General features: G+C 45.5%; 2 protein-coding genes across 3 annotated transcripts in view; one reads left to right on the forward strand and one right to left on the reverse strand.

The window, feature by feature from the left end:
- Nucleotides 1–22,834, forward strand: part of LOC115078357 (killer cell lectin-like receptor subfamily B member 1B allele C) — a 359,813-nt gene that overhangs the window by 138,630 nt on the left and 198,349 nt on the right. The gene's annotated exons all lie outside the window — the stretch shown is intronic.
- LOC115078355 (early activation antigen CD69-like) overlaps nucleotides 1–22,834 on the reverse strand; it is a 43,717-nt gene that overhangs the window by 11,791 nt on the left and 9,092 nt on the right. Inside the window, exon 2 of the mRNA XM_029581259.1 lies at nucleotides 7,173–7,277. Within this exon, the coding sequence (XP_029437119.1) occupies nucleotides 7,173–7,277 (105 nt within the window). The remainder of the gene's footprint in view (nucleotides 1–7,172; nucleotides 7,278–22,834) is intronic.

Here is a 22,834-nt window from a genome sequence, read left to right on the forward strand (position 1 = left end):
ATAAATATATTGAACAGTAAGGGTCCCAATACAGATCCCTGAGGCACTCCACTGTCCACTCCCTTCCACTGAGAAAATTGCCCATTTAATCCTACTCTGTTTCCTGTCTTTTAGCCAGTTTGCAATCCACGAAAGGACATCGCCACCTATCCCATAACTTTTTACTTTTCCTAGAAGCCTCTCATGAGGAACTTTGTCAAACGCCTTCTGAAAATCCAAGTATACTATATCTACCGGTTCACCTTTATCCACATGTTTATTAACTCCTTCAAAAAAGTGAAGCAGATTTGTGAGGCAAGACTTGCCCTGGGTAAAGCCATGCTGACTTTGTTCCATTAAACCATGTCTTTCTATATGTTCTGTGATTTTGATGTTTAGAACACTTTCCACTATTTTTCCTGGCACTGAAGTCAGGCTAACCGGTCTGTAGTTTCCCGGATTGCCCCTGGAGCCCTTTTTAAATATTGGGGTTACATTTGCTATCCTCCAGTCTTCAGGTACAATGGATGATTATAATGATAAGTTACAAATTTTTACGAATAGGTCTGAAATTTCATTTTTTAGTTCCTTCAGAACTCTGGGGTGTATACCATCCGGTCCAGGTGATTTACTACTCTTCAGTTTGTCAATCAGGCCTACCACATCTTCTAGGTTCACCGTGATTTGATTCAGTCCATCTGAATCATTACCCATGAAAACCTTCTCCATTTCGGGTACCTCCCCAACATCCTCTTCAGTAAACACCGAAGCAAAGAAATCATTTAATCTTTCCGCGATGGCCTTATCTTCCCTAAGTGCCCCTTTAACCCCTCGATCATCTAACGGTCCAACTGACTCCCTCACAGGCTTTCTGCTTCGGATATATTTAAAAAAGTTTTTACTGTGAGTTTTTGCCTCTACTGCCAACTTCTTTTCAAATTCTCTCTTAGCCTGTCTTATCAATGTTTTTGCTTTATCCTATTTTCTTCTGTTGGATCCTTCTTCCAATTTTTGAATGAAGATCTTTTGGCTAGAATAGCTTCTTTCACCTCCCCTTTTAACCATGCCGGTAATAGTTTTGCCTTTTTTCCACCTTTCTTAATGTGTGGAATACATCTGGACTGTGCTTCTAGGATGGTATTTTTAACAATGACCACGCCTCTTGGACATTTTTTACTTTTGTAGCTGCTCCTTTCAGTTTTTTTCTAACAATTTTTCTCATTTTATCAAAGTTTCCCTTTTGAAAGTTTAGCACGAGAGCCTTGGATTTGCACACTGTTCCTTTTCCAGTCATTAAATCAAATTTGATCATATTATGATCACTATTGCCAAGCGGCCCCACCACCGTTATCTCTCTCACCAAGTCCTGTGCTCCACTGAGAATTAGATCTAAAATTGCTCCCTCTCTCGTCGGTTCCTGAACCAATTGCTCCATAAAGCTATCATTTATTCCATCCAGGAACGTTATCTCTCTAGCGTGACCCGATGATACATTTACCCAGTCTATATTGGGGTAATTGAAGTCTCCCATTATTACTGCACTACCAATTTGGTTAGCTTCCCTGATTTCTCTTAGCATTTCACTGTCCGTCTCACCATCTTGACCAGGTGGACGGTAGTATACTCCTATCACTGTAGTCTTCCCTGATACACAAGGGATTTCTACCCATAAAGATTCGATTGTGCATTTAGTCTCATGCAGGATGTTTATCTTGTTGGACTCTATGCCATCCCGGACATAAAGCGCCACACCTCCTCCCGACTGCTCCTCTCTGTCATTGCGATATAATTTGTATCCCCGGTATAGCACTGTCCCATTGGTTATCCTCTTTCCACCATGTCTCTGAGATGCCAATTAAGTCTATGTCATCATTCACTGCTATACATTCTAATTCTCCCATCTTACTTCTTAGACTTCTGGCATTAGCATACAAACATTTCAAAGTTTGTTTTTTGTTCTGCTTTTTAATTGATAGGGATAAGTTAGAATTTTTTAGCTCAGGTGAGTTTTTAGTTACAGGCACTTGGACTGCTTTTCTTATTATTGGAACCTCACTGTCGGGATGCCCTAATTCTAATGCATCATTAGTATCCTTTAAAGATACCTCTCTCCGAACCATGCGCTGCTGAGTGACTGTCGGCTTTCCCCCTTGTTCTAGTTTAAAAGCTGCTCTATCTCCTTTTTAAAGGTTAGCGCCAGCAGTCTGGTTCCACCCTGGTTAAGGTGGAGCCCATCCCTTCGGAAGAGACTCCCCCTTCCCCAAAAGGTTCCCCAGTTCCTAACAAAACTGAATCCCTCTTCCTTGCACCATCGTCTCATCCACGCATTGAGACTCCGGAGCTCTGCCTGCCTCTGGGACCTGCACGTGGAACAGGGAGCATTTCAGAGAATGCTACCCTGGAGGTTCTGGATTTAATCTTTCTACCTAAGAGCCTAAATTTGGCTTCCAGAACCTCCCTCCCACATTTTCCTATGTCGTTGGTGCCCACGTGTACCACGACAGCCGGCTCCTCCCCAGCACTGTCTAAAATCCTATCTAGGTGACGTGTGAGGTCCACCACCTTCACACCAGGTAGGCAAGTTACCAGGCGATCCTCACGCCCACCCGCCACCCAGCTGTCTACATTCCTAATAATCGAATCACCAACTATGACGGCCGACCTAACCCTTCCCTCCTGGGCAGTAGGCCTTGGGGAGATATCCTCAGTGCGAAAGGACAATGCATCACCTAGAGAGCAGGTCCTTGCTACAGGATCCTTTCCTGCTACATCTGGTTGGTGCTCTCCCATTATGAGACCTTCTTCCTCCAAGGCAGCACCAGTCTGAAGTTGGGACTGGACTACTCTGTCCCTGAAGGTCTCATCTATATACCTCTCTGTCTCCCTCAGCTCCTCCAGGTCTGCCACTCTAGCCTCCAGAGATCGGACTCGTTCTCTGAGAGCCAGGAGCTCTTTGCATCGCATGCACATGTACAACTTCTCACCGGTGGGTAAAAAATCATACATGTGACACTCGATGCAAAAGACTGGGAAGCCCCCCTCTTGCTGCTGGACTGCTGCCTTCATCTCAATTTTGATCAGTTCCTAGTTAAGTTTTAGGTTGCTATGGGAGTAGGAATGTGTCTAAGTTCCTTTAAATGTATTAGTGAATTCACTATATGTCTGGTAGTGGCCTACTGGGGTCTGATCGAATTCTCAATAAAGTTTTTGTTGATGGGTTTTTTTTTTTTTTGTGCAAGTGGCACCTGCCTATAAATTAAGGGATGAGCTTGGGGTGGGTGGGCATTACTCACAGCTCCCTTGATTAACAAATGTTGTTCCCTATTCAAACCTAATCACACTACCTCAACACCTTTCCAAGGTGAGTAACTGAGCTGAACTATTCAACTTTTTTACTTTGGTATATACTGCTCCTAGCTTATTTCTAGCTTCTGGCTACTTTTTTGTGGGTTGTTTTTTTTTTTTTTGTGGTTTTTTTTTTGTTTTGTTTTTCAATACAATGCACTCAGTTATTATTAAATAAAACACTTAGCTCTTTAAAAGTCTGGAGGACACTTTAATAGTCAGGCAGACTTTTAAAAAATAAACACACTACCTACTGCTACCTTATTGACTGACTAAAAATACAAACAGTCTAACTTGTGTATTCACTGCCTACCTACTGCTACCTTATTGACTGACTATTTAAAAATGCAAACAGTCTAACTTGTTTATTCACTGCCTGACTATTAAAGGCACAAACACACAAACACACTAAATAATATTCCCAAATAGTTAACTTTGCCCCAATACTTTTAAAAAAGTCAATGTCAATGTCCCAAGCAAAAACTTACTGATTCCTTTCAACCACCAGCAAGGTGATCCTCTCCTCTCAGTGTTTCCACTGGAATATCCCTGCTCCTATCCCCTGATCCCTCCAGTCCTAGAGGTGACAGGCTCTGCATCCCTGCACCCATCCCCTGAGCCCTCCAGTCCTAGAGGTGACAGGCTCAGTATCTCTGATCTGTATCCCTGCATCCCCTGATCCCTCCAGTCCTAGAGGTGACAGCCTCTGTATCCCTGCTCCCATCCCCTGATCCCTCCAGTCCTAGAGGTGACAGGCTCTGTATCCCTGCTCCCGTCCCCTGATCCCTCCAGTCCTAGAGGTGACAGGCTCTGTATCCCTGCTCCCATCCCCTGATCCCTCCAGTCCTAGAGGTGACAGGCTCTGTATCCCTGCACCCATCCCCTGATCCCTCCAGTCCTAGAGATGACAGGCTCTGTATCCCTGCCCCCATCCCCTGATCCCTCCAGTCCTAGAGGTGACAGGCTCTGTATCCCTGCTCCCGTCCCCTGATCCCTCCAGTCCTAGAGGTGACAGGCTCTGAATCCCTGCCCCCATCCCCTGATCCCTCCAGTCCTAGAGGTGACAGGCTCTGTATCCCTGCTCCCATCCCCTGATCCCTCCAGTCCTAGAGGTGACAGGCTCTGTATCTCTGCTCCCATCCCCTGATCCTTCCAGTCCTATAGGTAATGGACTCTGCCTACATTAACCCATCCCAAGTTGTCCAGTTTCCTAAGTACCTTTTACAATAACTATTTTCTATCTTGCGATAGAAAATATAAGAAACTTCCAACTATTTTCCTCTTTTGTTTATTTTTTTTTTAAATCCTTCAGGCAAGCTGTTGGAATTTCATTAGTCCTTGCAGTGTGCATTTTGGCCCATGCACAACATCTGGAGTAACTCCCCATGTTTGTACCTTGTGCATGTGAGCATCTGTGTGAGCCCCACCATGAACAGTGAATGAAGACTTTTGTTTGGGTACTGTCCAGCAAGACCATAGAAGGTAGGCATCCAGATGTGCAGGAAACAGTTTTAGTAGGTTTGGTAGCTATTTTCTAAATTTGTGGTAAAGGACTGCCGAATGCTGGATTAAATATGGGGAGTGATGCACTCTCTAGTCAGGATGGCAAAGAACCAAAGAAGGAGACGACATAAGGTGACTTGGATGAGAAGGGATTATGCTATAAATCAGTGAAGTGTTTCTGGCTGCAGCTGGGATATAGAACTGGGCAGACTGGATGGGACAATTGCTCTTTATGTGCTGTTATCTGCTGTTCCTGTGTATTAAGGTCTCTGGCTGCAGCTCAGAATAAAATATTCACACGTGTGCCACTAGGTGGCGATGGTGCTTCTTGTCAGACCCAGGACAATCAAACTTCATCTTTCCTGGGTGCCCTGCACGTTGGTCTCAGACAGCTGAGGCAGTGTCGCACTGTGTAAAAACAGGACAGGCAAAGTCCCCTCCTGCACATGCAACAAAATCCTCGTAAGGGAAAATAAGTGTGAAACTTGCTGGGCAGACTGGATGGGCCGTTTGGTCTTTTTCTGCCGTCATTTCTATGTTTCTATGTAACAGAAAGCAGGCGAGCAGCCTGGAACCCCGTTTGGACAGCAACAACCCTTAGCTTCTTTTATCTGTGCTGTATAATCTTGTGGATCTTTTATTATTTATACTTGGGGTTTAATTCCTGTACATCCCTTATTTTGTCAGGCGATTCGTCAAGCCTGAATAAATAAGATAAATGCGTGCAAAGAAAATCCTCTCTCGAGGAGACAGAAAATGAGAAATAAAGGGGCCTGTAGGAAGAACTGCCCCCCCCCCCCCCATCCCCAGGCCCCCCCTCAAACAGGGTCCCCTAAATAATAACACTGCCCACCTCCCAGTTCTGATCACATGAAGAACCGACCCCCTTTCCCCCTCCTTATTGGGGGGCGATTCTGCTTCAGATCCTTGGAAAGTAAAATGGTAACTCCCAGCAGGAGGAGGATAAAGCTGCTCACATTTACCCAGGATGCAAGCCTGAGACTAGCGGAGCCTGCAGCATCTCACTCTCTGCATCCTGACCCCCGTTCCCCCTCCTTATTGTGGGAGATTCTGTGTGCAACATCTCACTCTCTGCATCCTGACCCCCGTTCCCCCTCCTTATTGGGGGAGATTCTGTGTGCAACATCTCACTCTCTGCATCCTGACCCCCGTTCCCCCTCCTTATTGTGGGAGATTCTGTGTGCAACATCTCACTCTCTGCATCCTGACCCCCTTTCCCCCTCCTTATTGGGGGGAGATTCTGTGTGCAACATCTCACTCTCTGCATCCTGACCCCCGTTCCCCCTCCTTATTGGGGGAGATTCTGTGTGCAACATCTCACTCTCTGCATCCTGACCCCCGTTCCCCCTCCTTATTGGGGGAGATTCTGTGTGCAACATCTCACTCTCTGCATCCTGACCCCCGTTCCCCCTCCTTATTGGGGGAGATTCTGTGTGCAACATCTCACTCTCTGCATCCTGACCCCCGTTCCCCCTCCTTATTGGGGGGAGATTCTGTGTGCAACATCTCACTCTCTGCATCCTGACCCCCGTTCCCCCTCCTTATTGGGGGGAGATTCTGTGTGCAACGTCTCACTCTCTGCATCCTGACCCCCGTTCCCCCTCCTTATTGGGGGGAGATTCTGTGTGCAACGTCTCACTCTCTGCATCCTGACCCTCGTTCCCCCTCCTTATTGGGGGGAGATTCTGTGTGCAACATCTCACTCTCTGCATCCTGACCCCCGTTCCCCCTTCTTATTGGGGGAGATTCTGCGTGCAACGTCTCACTCTCTGCATCCTGACCCCCGTTCCCCCTCCTTATTGGGGGGAGATTCTGTGTGCAACATCTCACTCTCTGCATCCTGACCCCCGTTCCCCCTCCTTATTGGGGGGGATTCTGTGTGCAACATCTCACTCTCTGCATCGTGACCCCCGTTCCCCCTCCTTATTGGGGGGAGATTCTGTGTGCAACATCTCACTCTCTGCATCCTGACCCCCGTTCCCCCTCCTTATTGGGGGGCGATTCTGTGTACAACATCTCACTCTCTGCATCCTGACCCCCGTTCCCCCTCCTTATTGGGGGAGATTCTGCCTGCAACATCTCACTCTCTGATTCCTGACCTGCTCTCTGCCCCGCCCGGATAAAGCGACTCCACATCCTGAGAGCCATCAAATGCCGTAGGTTAGTCCAATGGGGATCGGGCCTGCAATCTGTCTGCTGACCTTAAACCCCTGTAAATTGTCCTTTCCTTTCTGTTATACAGGGGCAGTTACTCAGCACTGTGGTTCTCTCCCTCCTGCTGTGCGGTGCTGTGTACAGGAAGCGTCCCGGTGCCTCTCACTTACCTGCCTGGATTATTATACCCAGAATCAAAGCCAGAGACAGAGCAGTAAGTAGCACCAGAGCGATCACGGGCACGGGAATCCTTCTGAAGAGGACGTCTGCCTGTCCTGAAACACAGAAAGGAGAGAGAGAGAGAGAGAGTCACTGGTTGCAAACAGACCTGGAATGGCTTTGGGTCATCTTCACATCTCTCCAAGGAAAAGCCTCATAACCTGCTGAGTGTCCAAGAGGGTGGCAGCTTCCTCAGCCCCTCACTCCTGACACAGGACCCACACACTGTGCAGCCCTCTCAGTGCCAGCGCTGTGCTCACGCTCCCCTGATCTCTCGCCTCATTATCCTCCCTTATTAACAGCTTTTTATTTCTTAAAACTGTTTCTTTGAAGAGGGTTGGGGATTGAGAGGATAAACTTAATCTTGTCCTAGGGCCTCTCTCCTTGGCTGTAAGGTCTCTCTTGCAGTTGCCAAGCTCACTCCAGGTGCACTGGGCCCAGGCTTCTGATGACAAACAGCAGTGAAGCATCCCCCAAGTCACTGAGGTTTTTAAAAAGGAGACTGTGGAAGCCTGGAAAGAGCTTCTATAGTGTTTGAAACCTCACGGTCACTTCTACCACTGAACTGGAACCAGAAGAGATTTAGTGATTTCTATTGATGGATAATGAAAACGGCAGCTCTGAGCCTGAAAACAAAGTCAATAAAAAGATTCATGGGGCTTTGTCTGCATAAATGTTTTCCACTTGTCACGAGTCATGGATTCAGTCTCCGTGAGGTATAACCAGTCCTGGCTTGTGAAATGAAGCCTGGGAACGAGGCTTGCAGTTTATCTAAGGGCAGGATTCATTACAGGCCACAAATTATCTGTAACCTCCCATCTTTCTTTGTGTAACCCACCCTGAGCCCACCTTTAGGAAAAGGCTTAGAATAAATAAATCTTAAGTATTCCCTCTGCCAAGAGCTATTCAGATAATAAACCTGAAAGAATAAATAATTCTAAGCAATTTAACTTAAAAACATCGGAATATATAGAGGCACAAAAACATGAAGGACCAGATCAATGTTAATATGGACTTGATGAGTACCTGCCTGCGCATGCCTGCTCTGTAACCAGCCCTACCCTCGCCTCGAGGAGTCACAATTATGAATGCCACTTTATAACAATCACAAAAAAAAAAGGGAGCAAAAAGAATCCCAGACTAATCAAACTAACAAAAAAAAAAGGGGGGGGGGGGGGGATCAATCAAACTCAATCACAAATGATACTTTCCCATAAGCCAATCATATTTTGAAAATCTTGTGTTAATGATACTGTGACTATTTGATAGAGCGCATCAGCAAGCCAGCCAGACATCGCATCTCTTCCATTGAATGAGATCGCTCGGCCTTCTCAATCACTTGCGGTTTTAAACAGTGTCTTACTGGAAAAGGGGTTTTGCACAAAGCTTTTTAAGTCCTCTTCTATAACCACTTAGTGGAACTTGATGTCAAAGTTTCAACACATAGTCTGGACACGCTGAGCGGATGTGTCAAATTATAACATTTTAAGCCTGGTCAAACTGCAAACCGGAACGACAAAGAGGCTTAACCACAGCCAAAGTTTCACTTGAAAAGCTTCATCAGGAGCCTATCTTGTAAATGTTCTAGCCAGACAAAAATGTCTCCATTAGCTATGCAGTGTCACCAACCTTTTAAAAGGAAAAAATATATATATAAGTAAATGTATATATAACTACTTAGCTTTCTTGGTAGTCTCGAATATGGAATCCTTACTCGGGATAACAATGTCCCTGTTTACTTCCAACGCCGAGCAGAGACCGAGAGCAAACAACCTCTGTTTAAATCAGGTGGGCTATTGGGTCACATGAGCCAATGGAAACAAGTCAATACAGGAATGACGTCATCTCGCGATGATTCCAACAACGTCAAAGGAGGAGAAATACCTACAATACCTGAATGTAAACCAGTGTGATATCTCGATTGAGATTGAATGTCGGTAAATAAATAAAATAAAAAATAAACTGCTGTAAGTAAACATCATGAGACAGTGCTCAAACTGAGAAAATAAGGAAACGTCCACTGCAGTGCAACGTCCAGAACCTCATTACTGGAAGTAGCAAGAGCTGCTCAGTCATGGACTCTGGGAGGTTTAATTCCTCCACTGTCAGTGCATGCACAGCCTGCACGTGGACCTCCGAGCCAATCTGGTCTGCAGCCCGGACTTCACATCCTTTCCCTCTGACCCCACCCTCAGAACTCTGGCTCCAGCACTGCTGTCATTAGCAGGCAGTGAGCAGGAAAACTGAGTCAGCCAGTGACCCCCAGCCACAGTAGGGCGGACTCTACAGGACCTGTGAGGGTGGAGCTGAAGGAGTTCGATTTTGTGAACGTCTGAACAATGAGACGACTGAAAGCCTCTCGACTAACCATGCCAGCAGTGAAACGCACAGCCATTTTGAATGTATTAACATTTGCAACGCAGACGGCACATAATACGTAGTGACGCAGTTACGCACTAACATTTAGTGGAACGTGACTCCATTTTGGAATAATAATTTGTATTGCATTAATACGAACGGCGCTATAAAATGTCTAACACGTCAATTAAATGACGAAACAATAGTCTGATCATAAGCTACACCTACTAGAGGACCACGCTAGCTAATGCTTGTTCAGCAGTTTGCAAATTGTTTGTTCAGCAGAAAGTAAAACGCATGTGCGATAGATAAGAACTGTAAAGTGTATAAAAGTTTGCTCCTAAGGGGGCGTGGCATGCAGTTGTACTAAGCCTTTGTCTTAGCTGCATCTTGCTGGCAATAAAAGTCTATCTTTGCGGATCAGTTGTCTGGACCTCCTTACTGACTTTTAGAGACGGTTACATTTGGCGAGCCAGCCAGGAGGTACCGGGGACGCTATTTTAGCCCCCCAGTGGGTCCGGTAGTTTGGTGGCGGAGCGATCCCCCAGACTTACCTGGTGAGTGGCCACCGCCGAGTTCAGTGATCAGGTTTCTGAGGGGACCGTTCCACAGAAATTCTTCTGAGACCTCTGGGCTGGTGATCCGGGAAGAAGGCTTTCGTGACGATCGGAAGAACCCTGCAGGCGAGTATTTTGGGAAACAGGGGAAAAAAGTGGAGAATAGATAAAGAATAGCTGGTCCGTCCCCAAGCGGACCGAGGGGGCCTTGATCACACCCCGCGCAGTGTTTTAGTAGGAATTCTGTTCCGAAAGCCACGTGCATAAGAAAAAAATAGCGAAGTGTACAATAGCGGGAATAGGTTTCTTGTTGTGTGAAAGAGAGTGAAAGGCCTCGCAGTTCTAGACCGGGCGACCGCGTTCTAGTCGAGGCGAGTGTGACCCTTTTGTGTCTGACGGATACGGACCCCTTACCTATCCGTCTTCCCTTCCCTCCTTTGTCTGTGATTCTATCCTAATGGGAGGGGGCTATTCAACTCAGTTAAAAGTCATGACGAAGCACTATAGTGAAGTGTTCGATAGACGTAAATGTACGAAACCCGGAATGATTCAACGATGCGCCCATAGGTGGCCTAGTTTGTGTGTAAATTGGCCTCCGAAGGGAACTTTCGATTTCTTAACGGCCGCGAGGGTCCAGAAAATCGTTACCCAAGAAGGGAATCCGGGTTGCCCTGAAGATATACCGTACATAACTGCTTGGATTGCAGTCATTGTGGATCCTCCGTCATGGGCAAAGAAGTTAGTGGAGGGAGCCGCCCTCGTAATGGTGGCTCAGGTGCACAAAATGGGGGACCGGAAGTCCTCAAACCGGAAGAGAAGGGGAAAGGCGGCCATCTTGAGTGTCAAAGATGATGCGTCATCTGCGGCGGCCATATTTGTAGTGCAAGGGAATTCAGAGACTCAAGAAAAAAAAAGTTAAACCCCTGCCGCCCGCAGCGCCGTCTGAAGCGGAACATCTCTTGCCGCCACCATATGTTCCTAGTTGTCCTCAATTGTATAACTTGCCACCAACCCCCGCCTATGCGCAAGCCGATCCTAGAGTAGAACCAACTCCCGAAGTAAGACTTGAAGTTGAGGCAGCGAAAGTTGAAGACGGCGGCGAGTCGTCCGTGGCAGACTGCACTCGTAGCAAAACCCAAGCCACAAGTTTGCACCTACCAATTAGGGAAACCTCTACAGTAGTTCCCTTGGTCCCGACCGAAGAAAACGAATATCGCACTACACAAACTATAAAATTATTTACCTACATACCTTTCACCTCCAGTGATCTCTTTAACTGGAAACAGCTTGGCCCTCTTACGCTGAAAAACCAGATCAGATGATAGATTTTTTACGAGGAATTTTTGCAGCCCACAATCCCAATTGGGCTGACATTCGGCATTTAGCCTCCATCCTTTTTACCACTGAAGAACGACGACAAATACAATTAAATCTGGAAGAGGCAGCTCGGCAAGGAGCTGGGTCAGATGGTAATCCCGACGAAGCAGTAAAAGAACAAGCCCCGCTTGTAGATCCAGCCTGGGATTTCCAGACCACAGCGGGGCGCGAGCGCATCGCTGCTTATCAAACAGCGTTTCTTGAAGCTTTAAAAAAGGGAAAGAAGAAGGTTGTGAACATGGGAAAAATCCAGGACGTATTGCAGAAAAGAGATGAGACCCCCGGAAACTTTTTGGAGCGGTTGATGGACGCATATCGGCAGTACAGTCCATTTGATCCAGAAGACTCCAAAAATCAATCCATCCTAGTGATGAGCTTCGTCGGACAATCCTGTCCGGACATTCGCCGGAAGTTACAGAAATCGGAAGGATTTGAGGGAATGACTATCAGCCAATTAAAAGCGATGGCAGACAAAGTCTATGTAAACCGAGAGCCGGACGGAGACAAGAAGGATAAAAAGGAAAGTGGTCGAAAGTTAAGAGAAAGTGTCAGTTTGTTAGCCGCAGCGCTGGAAGAGACTAATTTTGGGAATCCGTCCAGGCACTATCAAGGATATCCTGGACCCAGAGGAAGAGGCAGATCGCCCTCAAGAGGGCCGCCTAGAGGAAGAGCGAGTAGAGGAGGACCGTTTAGAGGCGGAAGAATGCCGTTAGGAATTAATCAATGTGCATTTTGTAGACAAGAAGGACACTGGAAGTCTGAGTGCCCGGAGTCCCTGCAATTGAAGCAGGAAGGATATACTCCGTCCAAAGCTAAGGAAGCGGAATGGCAGATGGCCTTGGGTGAAACATCCGGCGAAGACAGTGAAGCATGACTAGACAAAGGAAATCTTCCCCTTGATCCTTTGGTGGAAATAAAAGTGGGAACTGAGACATTCAAAGGATTGCTGGACACTGGAGCGCAAAGATCAGTAATGACAACTGCTATAACCACGCCCACTTCAAAGAACATCTCTATAGTTGGAGCTTCTGGGAAGCCGCTGATCGCCCCCATCCTCCAGAAACGCCAAGTTCGAGTGGGAGGACAATTAGTGTCCCATCAATTTCTTTACGTCCCGGGATGCCCAGTGCCACTCATAGGGAGAGACCTTCTTTGCAAATTAAGAGCCAATTTACAATTCGAGTCCACTGGTGAAATCAAAGCATCCTTCGCTGATAATCCAGTCTCTCTCATTTGTCCCCTCCAAGAAGAATGGAGACTACATCTTCCCATAGTCGAGCGAACCATCGAGCATCGATATGAAGACAACACCCTCCTCAACGAAAAACGAAGACAGCTAATGGATAGTGTACCCCAAGTATGGTCTGAACAGAACCTGGGAGGAATAGCTATCGACGCTACCCCCATATGGATAGAGATGAAACAGAATGCACAGGTGATCAATCAACCTCAATACCCCATTCCATATATGGCCAGGCAAGGAATCCAGATACATCTGCAGAGACTGTATGATTTGGGCATTCTCCGGCGAATCCGATCTGCTTGGAACACCCCTTTGTTGCCTGTAAAGAAACCTGGATCAAATGATTACCGACCAGTACAGGATTTAAGAAGAGTAAATAATCAAGTAGCAGATCTAGTAGCCCTCGTACCAAATCCATATTCAATCTTGGCTCAAGTCTCCCCTGCATCAAAGTGGTACAGTGTCATTGATCTCAAAGATGCTTTCTTCTCCGTTCCGGTAGCGGAGGAATGTCAGAAGATTTTTGCCTTCACATGGGAAAATGCACACACTGGAATAAAGCAGCAGTACACATGGACTCGCTTGCCTCAAGGGTTCAAGCATTCACCTACGTTGTTTGGTGAACTGGCAAAAGACTTGAAGACGTATCAAGTTATGTATGGGCCAGTAATACAGTATGTGGACGACCTTCTGTTGTTTCGAGAAACGTATCTTGAATGTGCAGTAGCCACCCTCCACTTGCTAAAGACGTTGTACTCCAAAGGATACCGTGCAAGTAAAAAGAAAGCACAAATTTGTGAATTGGAAGTAGAGTACTTGGGCTTCCAAATCCGTGAAGGCACTCGTCTCCTTGGAATCTCCCGTATGAATTCGATAAGAGATCAACCTGTACCCACTTGTAAGAAGGAGCTCTGAGCGTTCCTTGGAGCCACAGGATACTGTAGATTGTGGATTGCCAACTATGCAATTATTGCTCAACCCCTGTACGACAAGTTGCGGGGCAAAGAAGCAGAGTCTCAACCTTTTCAATGGGAAAGACACGAACTAGCAAGATTGCATCAACTGAAAGAAGCCTTGATTGAACCCCCTGCTCTAGGGTTACCAGATGTACTGAAACCATTTCATCTATTTGTCGATGAAAAGAAAGGGATGGCCATTGGGGTATTGACTCAAACTCTAGGCTCATGGGAACGACCTGTTGCATATCTGTCAAAAGGAATGGACAATGTTGCAAAAGGATGGCCAGGTTGTCTTCGAAGCATTGCTGCCGCATGCTTATTAATACCCGAAGCCGTTAAATTAACATTTGGACAAACTCTGCAAGTGACAACTCCTCATACTATTCAAGGACTACTAGAAACTCATGGACCAAAATGGATGACTAATTCTAGTCTTGTAAAATACCAAGCTTTATTATGTGAAACTCCCGAAATCCAAATACAAGACAGTAAAAACCTGAATCCTGCAACCCTATTGCCAGCTCCCAAACCAGTCACCCACAACTGTGAAGAAGTTATGGCCACAGTACATTCCAGTCGACCCGATCTAAGAGATCAACCCTGGCAGGGAGCTTGGACTTTATTCACTGATGGGAGCAGCCAGGTTATAGATGGAATTCGGGTCGCTGGTTATGCTGTAGTCTCTGAGGACGACATCATCGAGGCTGAGCCTCTACCTCCAGGAACGTCTGCACAAAAAGCTGAGCTAATTGCACTAACCCGAGCTCTGCAACTGGCAGAAGGAAAAACTGTAAACATCTATACTGACTCTAAATATGCCTTCCTTACCATTCAAGTACACGGAGCCCTATATAAGGAACGAGGATTTCTAACTGCTGAAGGGAAGCAGTTAACTAATGCATCTGAAATACACAGTTTGCTAAACGCTGTCTGGGCACCAAAAAAGGTGGCTGTCATGCATTGCAAGGCACATACAGGAAAGTCAGACCCCATTGCAAAAGGAAACCAATGGGCAGACAAAACAGCGAAAGAAGCAGCACGTGTGCAGTCAATGCAAACAACAGCCAAAGCTTGCCCACTCCTACAATTCCCAACTGAAAGTCCTGTTTATTCTGTCGAAGAGAGCGACTGGGCACAGAATGAGCAGTTTCACCAGCAGAATGGTTGGTGGATTCTACAAGATGGTCGAATATGGATACCGGAAGCAATTGCTTGGACTATAGTCAAAGAAGCCCATAATAAAACCCATCTTGGTCGAGACTCATTAACAAAACTATTGGAGAAAGCATATTACATCAACAGAATAACTCAGCTAACAAAGCATGCTATTAACCAATGTGTTACATGTGCAAAAAACAAGCCCCGGAATGGACCTGGTCCTGCCCCCGGACACATCCTACGGGGAACAACACCATTTCAAGTTTGTCAAATTGACTTCACTCACATGACTCCTTCAAAAGGATACAAAGCACTGTTAGTAGCATATTTATAAATGATCTGGAAAGAAATACGACGAGTGAGATAATCAAATTTGCAGATGACACAAAATTGTTCAGAGTAGTTAAATCACAAGCAGATTGTGATAAATTGCAGGAAGACCTTGTGAGACTGGAAAATTGGGCATCCAAATGGCAGATGAAATTTAATGTGGATAAGTGCAAGGTGATGCATCTAGGGAAAAATAACCCATGCTATAATTACACGATGTTGGGTTCCATATTATGTGCTACAACCCAAGAAAGAGATCTAGGTGTCATAGTGGATAACACATTGAAATCGTCGGTTCAGTGTGCTGCGGCAGTCAAAAAAGCAAACAGAATGTTGGGAATTATTAGAAAAGGAATGATGAATAAAACGGAAAATGTCATAATGCCTCTGTATCGCTCCATGGTGAGACCGCACCTTGAATACTGTGTAGAATTCTGGTCGCCGCATCTCAAAAAAGATATAATTGCGATGGAGAAGGTACAGAGAAGGGCTACCAAAATGATAAGGGGAATGGAACAACTCCCCTATGAGGAAAGACTAAAGAGGTTAGGACTTTTCAGCTTGGAGAAGAGACGACTGAGGGGGGATATGATAGAGGTGTTTAAAATCATGAGAGGTCTAGAACGGGTAGATGTGAATCGGTTATTTACTCTTTCGGATAGTAGAAAGACTAGGGGACACTCCATGAAGTTAGCATGGGGCACATTTAAAACTAATCGGAGAAAGTTTTTTTACTCAATGCACAATTAAACTCTGGAATTTGTTGCCAGAGAATGTGGTTCGTGCAGTTAGTATAGCTGTGTTTAAAAAAAGGATTGGATAAGTTCTTGGAGGAGAAGTCCATTACCTGCTATTAAGTTCACTTAGAGAATAGCCACTGCCATTAGCAATGGTTACATGGAATAGACTTAGTTTTTGGGTACTTGCCAGGTTCTTATGGCCTGGATTGGCCACTGTTGGAAACAGGATGCTGGGCTTGATGGACCCTTGGTCTGACCCAGTATGGCATTTTCTTATGTTCTTATGTACATATACTGGTTGGATCGAAGCCATGCCTACACGAACTGAAACTGCTAAAGAAGTAGTGTCCTTACTTCTTCATCACATCTTACCACGATACGGATTGCCAAGGCACATCAATTCCGACAATGGACCAGCTTTCGCCAGTGAAGTCACCCAACAATTGAGTAAAATTCTGGGTATCAGGTGGCACTTGCACTGTGCTTGGAGACCCCAAAGTAGCGGAGCAGTTGAACGAGCCAACAGAACTCTAAAGAATCAAATAGCAAAATTGTGTCAGGAAACAAAGACTAAATGGCCAAACATCCTACCATTAGCTTTACTACACATCCGATGCAGCCCTAGGAAGTCTGGCCTAACACCTTATGAGATGATGTATGCAAGACCTCCACCTCTCCCATCCTTTCCTGAATCGCTACAAATACAAGGAGAAATGTCTCTCAACAACCAACTCAAAGGACTGTATGACACAGTAGTGGCCATCCGTAACTACACTTGTGAGACTGAACCGCTAGCTTTGCTGACACCAACTCATCCATTTCAAATTGGAAGCTCTGTATGGATGAAAGAATGGGATGAATCTGATTTTCTCAAACCACGATGGAAAGGACCATATACTGTGCTATTAACCACTCCCACAGCTGTAAAAGTCTCTGGATGTCCGTCATGGATTCACTGGACTCGACTCAAACCTGCTTCCTCTCACTGGCAGGTCTCCAGGATAGGGGACCATAAATTAAAATTCACTCAAGGCAGGCAGAGAGATACTCCTGAGTAAAAGCCTTAAGTAAACTGCTGAAGAATACTAATGTATCCATTTCTTTCCTTCTTTCAGAAACAATAATACATGAAGTACTAAAAAAGCCATCTCAAAGGTTCTGAAGATGTGGTGCTACCCCAGCCTAAGCCTCCAGATCTGGACTGCTCCTTATTCCTGCCTTCGGCTGTCAAGATGTCTGCAGGTCTTACTACTGATCTCATGTGCATCAACTCTATCTCCTAAGCTTCCCTTGAGCAAAAATTGTTCTGAATGTATCAAGCAAATACGTACTACAACTCCAGATGGATTTCAACTTGTTTCTACAATCATACATCAATCTCAACCTCCAACGCCTTGTACAGCACGACCTACTTGTGCTTTAAATACAACCCAAGGGTATCAATCCTTTCATCGATGCTTGGACGGCAACAAAGTCATCTGTCATTCTCCAACCACTCCCAAGTACTACAACATTACCCTCACAGCTGGGTTGCCAAAGAGTCCCACAACCAGCATTGTTCCGGAGGGAAAAGGAATCTTGTACTACATCAACTCTACCAAGATCCTAGTGGGAGGAGGATCTAGTGTTACACTCACTTTCGACGCCTGTGACGCAATTGACAAACATCCCAATGCACTCCACTGCGGATCTCAATCGTGGAAAGAATCTTATACTTACAACCATAAATACCTCTGTCCCTACAATAGAGCAGCTAATCCATCAAGCTGGATGCCTTGCGTTGGGGATCTCACCCTATCTGGCTGGGCCCTGGTGTGTGACTATACTGGAGAGGGTTACCCAGGCTGCCAAGGAGTAGGTAGACTGACAAAAGCAACTGGAAACATTGTGACTTTGCAATGGCCACTCAGGAGTGAAGGATCCCCCTGGCAGGACACGTGGGGATTCGGAATCGATGGAACAGGGAGAGATCCCATGACCTACATTACAGTCACACAGCGAAGAGATAAACCCCGTCCCATCATCCACCAAACCACTGTGGTTGGGTATCAGTCATTCTTCGATGAAGTATCCCAACTGACTGAGGAATTGCAAAAACATACGATCTCACATCAAGCCAAGAATATGTTTGTGAATTTAGCTGAAAACATAGCTCTTTCTTTAGAAGTCAAAAATTGTTTCGTATGTGGAGGAACGAATGCAGGAGAGCAATGGCCCTGGGAAGCCAAAGAGGTATTCCAATCTGACCTCAGTACTCTGAATACCACTGTCACCTATACACGGAAAACCAATCCATACGAATGGGCTCTCCAAACTGATGTCATTGGCAGGCAATGTATATCTCGACAACATTCCAAATTATATAGCATACCTATTGGGAACTCCCCTTGCACAGGGGTCCTTACTGTCAACACAAACAATCATACTTGGTGGCAGACAATTCTACCATGCCTGCTCCCTTCTGGACTGAACCAACTCTAAACAAGACATGGACAACTGCTGGAGTACCCACTACTTCCTTCACCGCTCCTGACGGATATTATTTTGTATGCGGTCGAAGGGCATATGAACTACTGCCTACAAGCTGGTATGGAACTTGTTTCCTCCTCTTACCAGTCACGGCTGGAGAGACATTAGGAGTCCCTGTGTACAGTCCAATGAAACCGAACAGACGTCGTAGAAGTAACAAAGTTTCTATTGGAGATTGGACTGACCAGGAGTGGCCACCCGAGCGAATTGTGCAGTATTATGGACCTGCTACATGGGCAGAGGATGGTTCTTATGGATATAGAACCCCTATCTATATGCTAAACCGTATCATTCGACTTCAAGCAGTATTGGAACTCCTAACTAATGACTCTGCTCTGGCTTTAAACATTCTTGCCAAGCAAAACACTAAAATTATTACAGCCGTTTACCAAAATTGGTTGGCCCTGGACTATCTCCTAGCCCAGGAAGGAGGTGTGTGTGGGAAATTTAATCTGTCTAATTGTTGTTTACAGATTGATGATAAGAGCACAGTCATCGAGGACATCACCGACCGGATGGTACGCCTAGCCCATGTACCTGTACAAACATGGACTGGAGTTTTCGATTGGACAGCTTCCCTGCCCAACTGGCTTACCTCGATTCCTGGGCTGAAAGAACTCTTTCTTCCTTTCTTGTTTCTCATCATTACTTGTATTTTGTTTCCTTTATGTCTCCCTCTTATTTTCAGAAACTTACGCTCAATGATTGAAAACATTGCGGACCGAAGAGCAGCCGCCCACATTATGATGATGAACAAATATGCTTCAGTTTCCACATTTCCCTCATCTGATTCATCTGACACCGAAGATGACTCTGAAGATGAATACCTTGATACTAACTTATAATGCCATATATATACCACTAACCAACCTGGGCCACTTTGTTAGCTGGGATAAGCCGGGCTACAAAGGGGGGTGACGCCAATAGGGCCCACCCGTCTCAAACCCGTGAAGAAACCAACAACCTGGCAACATCTTAGGGCCCACCTGGAGTGCTATCTGTATTAACTATTGTCTGTCTTTTCAGCTACCTCACAGATGAAAGTGATACTTCTGCCTTCGACCGAAGTTGAAGTATCAAAGGGGGGGAATGAAGGAGTTCGATTTTGTGAACGTCTGAAGAATGAGACGACTGAAAGCCTCTCGACTAACCATGCCAGCAGTGAAACGCACAGCCATTTTGAATGTATTAACATTTGCAACGCAAACGGCACATAATACGTAGTGACGCAGTTACGCACTAACATTTAGTGGAACGTGACTCCATTTTGGAATAATAATTTGTATTGCATTAATACGAACGGCGCTATAAAATGTCTAACACGTCAATTAAATGACGAAACAATAGTCTGATCATAAGCTACACCTCCTAGAGGACCACGCTAGCAAATGCTTGTTCAGCAGTTTGCAAATTGTTTGTTCAGCAGAAAGTAAAACGCATGTGCGATAGATAAGAACTGTAAAGTGCATAAAAGTTTGCTCCTAAGGGGGCGTGGCATGCAGTTGTACTAAGCCTTTGTCTTAGCTGCATCTTGCTGGCAATAAAAGTCTATCTTTGCGGATCAGTTGTCTGGGCCTCCTTACTGACTTTTAGAGACGGTTACAGAGCCACGGTGTTCGGCCTAATCCAGTCCCACAGGGAGCCAGAGATCTGCAGCACAAGGGGATAGGGAGGGAGCAGGACTAGTACAAACCTCACAGCTTAGCTTCTCTCCTCCCCCGGGCCTCACCACACAATTAAAAGGTCTGCATTTATAACATTTAAATGAAAGAACTGATATGTGTTGGGAATTATTAGAAAGGGAATGGTTAATAAAACGGAAAATGTCATAATGCCTCTGTATCGCTCCATGGTGAGACCGCACCTTGAATACTGTGTACAATTCTGGTCACCGCATCTCAAAAAAAATATAATTGCGATGGAGAAGGTACAGAGAAGGGCTACCAAAATGATAAGGGCAATGGAACAGCTCCCCTATGAGGAAAGGCTGAAGAGATTAGGGCTGTTCAGCTTGGAGAAGAGACGGCTGAGGGGGGATATGATAGAGGTGTTTAAAATCATGAGAGGTCTAGAACGGGTAGATGTGACTCGGTTATTTACTCTTTCAGATAATAGAAGGACTAGGGGGCACTCCATGAAGTCTTCCTGCAATTTATCACAATCTGCTTGTGATTTAACTACTCTGAATAATTTTGTATCATCTACAAATTTGATGATTTCTCACTCTTCAATATATTTATAAATGATCTGGAAAGAAATATGACAAGTAAGGGTCCCAATACACATCCCTGAGGCACTCCACTGCCCACTCCCTTCCACTGAGAAAGTTGCCCATTTAATCCTACTCTCTGTTTCCTGTCTTTTAGCCAGTTTGCAATCCACGAAAGGACATCGCCATCTATCCCATGACTTTTTACTTTTCCTAGAAGCCTCTCATGAGGAACTTTGTCAAACGCCTTCTGAAAATCCAAGTATACTACATCTACCGATTCACCTTTATCCACGTGTTTATTAACTCCTTCAAAAAAGTGAAGCAGATTTGTGAGGCAAGACTTGCCCTGGGTAAAGCCATGCTGACTTTGTTCCATTAAACCATGTCTTTCTATATGTTCTGTGATTCTGATGAACAGAACACCCCCCACCACTTTTCCCGGCACTGAAGTCAGGCTAACCGGTCTAGTTTCCCGGATTGCCCCTGGAGCCCTTTCCAAATATTGGGGTTACATTTGCTATCCTCCAGTCTTCAGGTACAATGGATGATTTTAATGATAAGTTACACATTTTTACTAATAGGTCTGAAATTTCATTTTTTAGTTCCTTCAGAACTCTGGGGTGTATACCATCTGGTCCAGGTGATTTACTACTCTTCAGTTTGTCAATCGGGTCTACCATATCTTCTAGGTTCACCGTGATTTGATTCAGTCCATCTGAATCATTACCCATGAAAACCTTCTCCAGTACAGGTACCTCCCCAACATCCTCTTTAGTAAACACCAAAGCAAAGAAATCATTTAATCTTTCCGCGATGGCCTTATCTTCTCTAAATGCCCCTTTAACCCCTCAATCATCTAACGGTCCAACTGACTCCCTCACAGGCTTTCTGCTTCGGATATATTTTAAAAAGTTTTTACTGTGAGTTTTTGCCTCTACGGCCAACTTCTTTTCAAATTCTCTTTTAGCCTGCCTTATCAATTTCTTACATTTAACTTGCCAGCGCTTATGCATTATCCTATTTTCTTCTGTTGGATCCTTCTTCCAATTTTTGAATGAAGATCTTTGGGCTAAAATAGCTTCTTTCACCTCCCCTTTTAACCATGCCATGCCGGTAGGAAGAGTTGGGTTCCTAAACTGGAAACAAATTACGCAGTACAGACTGGCCAAACACACTGTCCTGTCTGCCAGTTTTGTCCAAACAGTAATGAGCTGCGAAGGTATGAAGATAACTCCAAGTTGCAGCTCTACAGATGTCGGCAATAGGTAATGAACGGAAGTGCGCTATTGACGTTGACATGGCTCTGACTGAATATACTTTCACATGTCCCTCTAGCGGAAGGCCTGCTTGCTGGTAGGAAAAGGAAATACAGTCTGCCAGCCAGGTGGACAGGGTCTGCTTGCCCACCGCAACTCAGAGTCTATTTTTATCAAGACAGAGTTGGGTGGACTGCCTATGGGCTGCTTTGCGGTCTAAATAAAATGCGAGCGCACATTTACAGTCCAAGGAGTGCAGAGCTAGCTCACCTGGGTGTGAGTGAGGCCTCAGAAAAAAGGTGGGCAGTATTATGGATTGATTCAAGTGGAAATCAGACACAACCTTTGGCAAGAATTTTGGGTGAGAGTGTAGCACTACCCGGTCGTGGAGAAATCTTGTATAAGGTGAGTACGTTACTAGTGCCTGGAGCTCACTGACTCTGCGAGTTGATGTTATAGCCACTAGAAAAATAACTTTCCAAGTGAGATGTCGTAGCTCGCAGGAATGTAAAGACTCGAAAGGAGACCGCATGAGCCTAGTCAGTACAACATTGAGGTCCCAGGCCGCAATTGGGGGACACAGTGGAGGCTTCAGTTGTAGTAAGCCTCAAAAAGTGCCCTACAAGGGGTTGTGCCGAAATTGGGGCATCCCCTATACCTTTTTGCCAGAGGTAGTCCAGTAGCCTTGTTGTGGGGCAGGAGAAGGGATCTAGACCCTTTGGCGTGCACCACAAGGAGAACCTCTTCCACTTTGAACGGTAAGATTTCCAAGTGGAAGGCTTTCGTGAAGCTATGAGGACCTGGGAGACATCAGTGGAAAGATCAAGGGATTGTAATATCAAACTTTCAACATCCAAGCTGTCAAAGACAGGTTTGGATGATGTAACATGCCCC

This window comes from Rhinatrema bivittatum, chromosome 16 (assembly GCF_901001135.1).
Source record: "Rhinatrema bivittatum chromosome 16, aRhiBiv1.1, whole genome shotgun sequence".
Lineage (NCBI taxonomy): Eukaryota > Metazoa > Chordata > Amphibia > Gymnophiona > Rhinatrematidae > Rhinatrema > Rhinatrema bivittatum.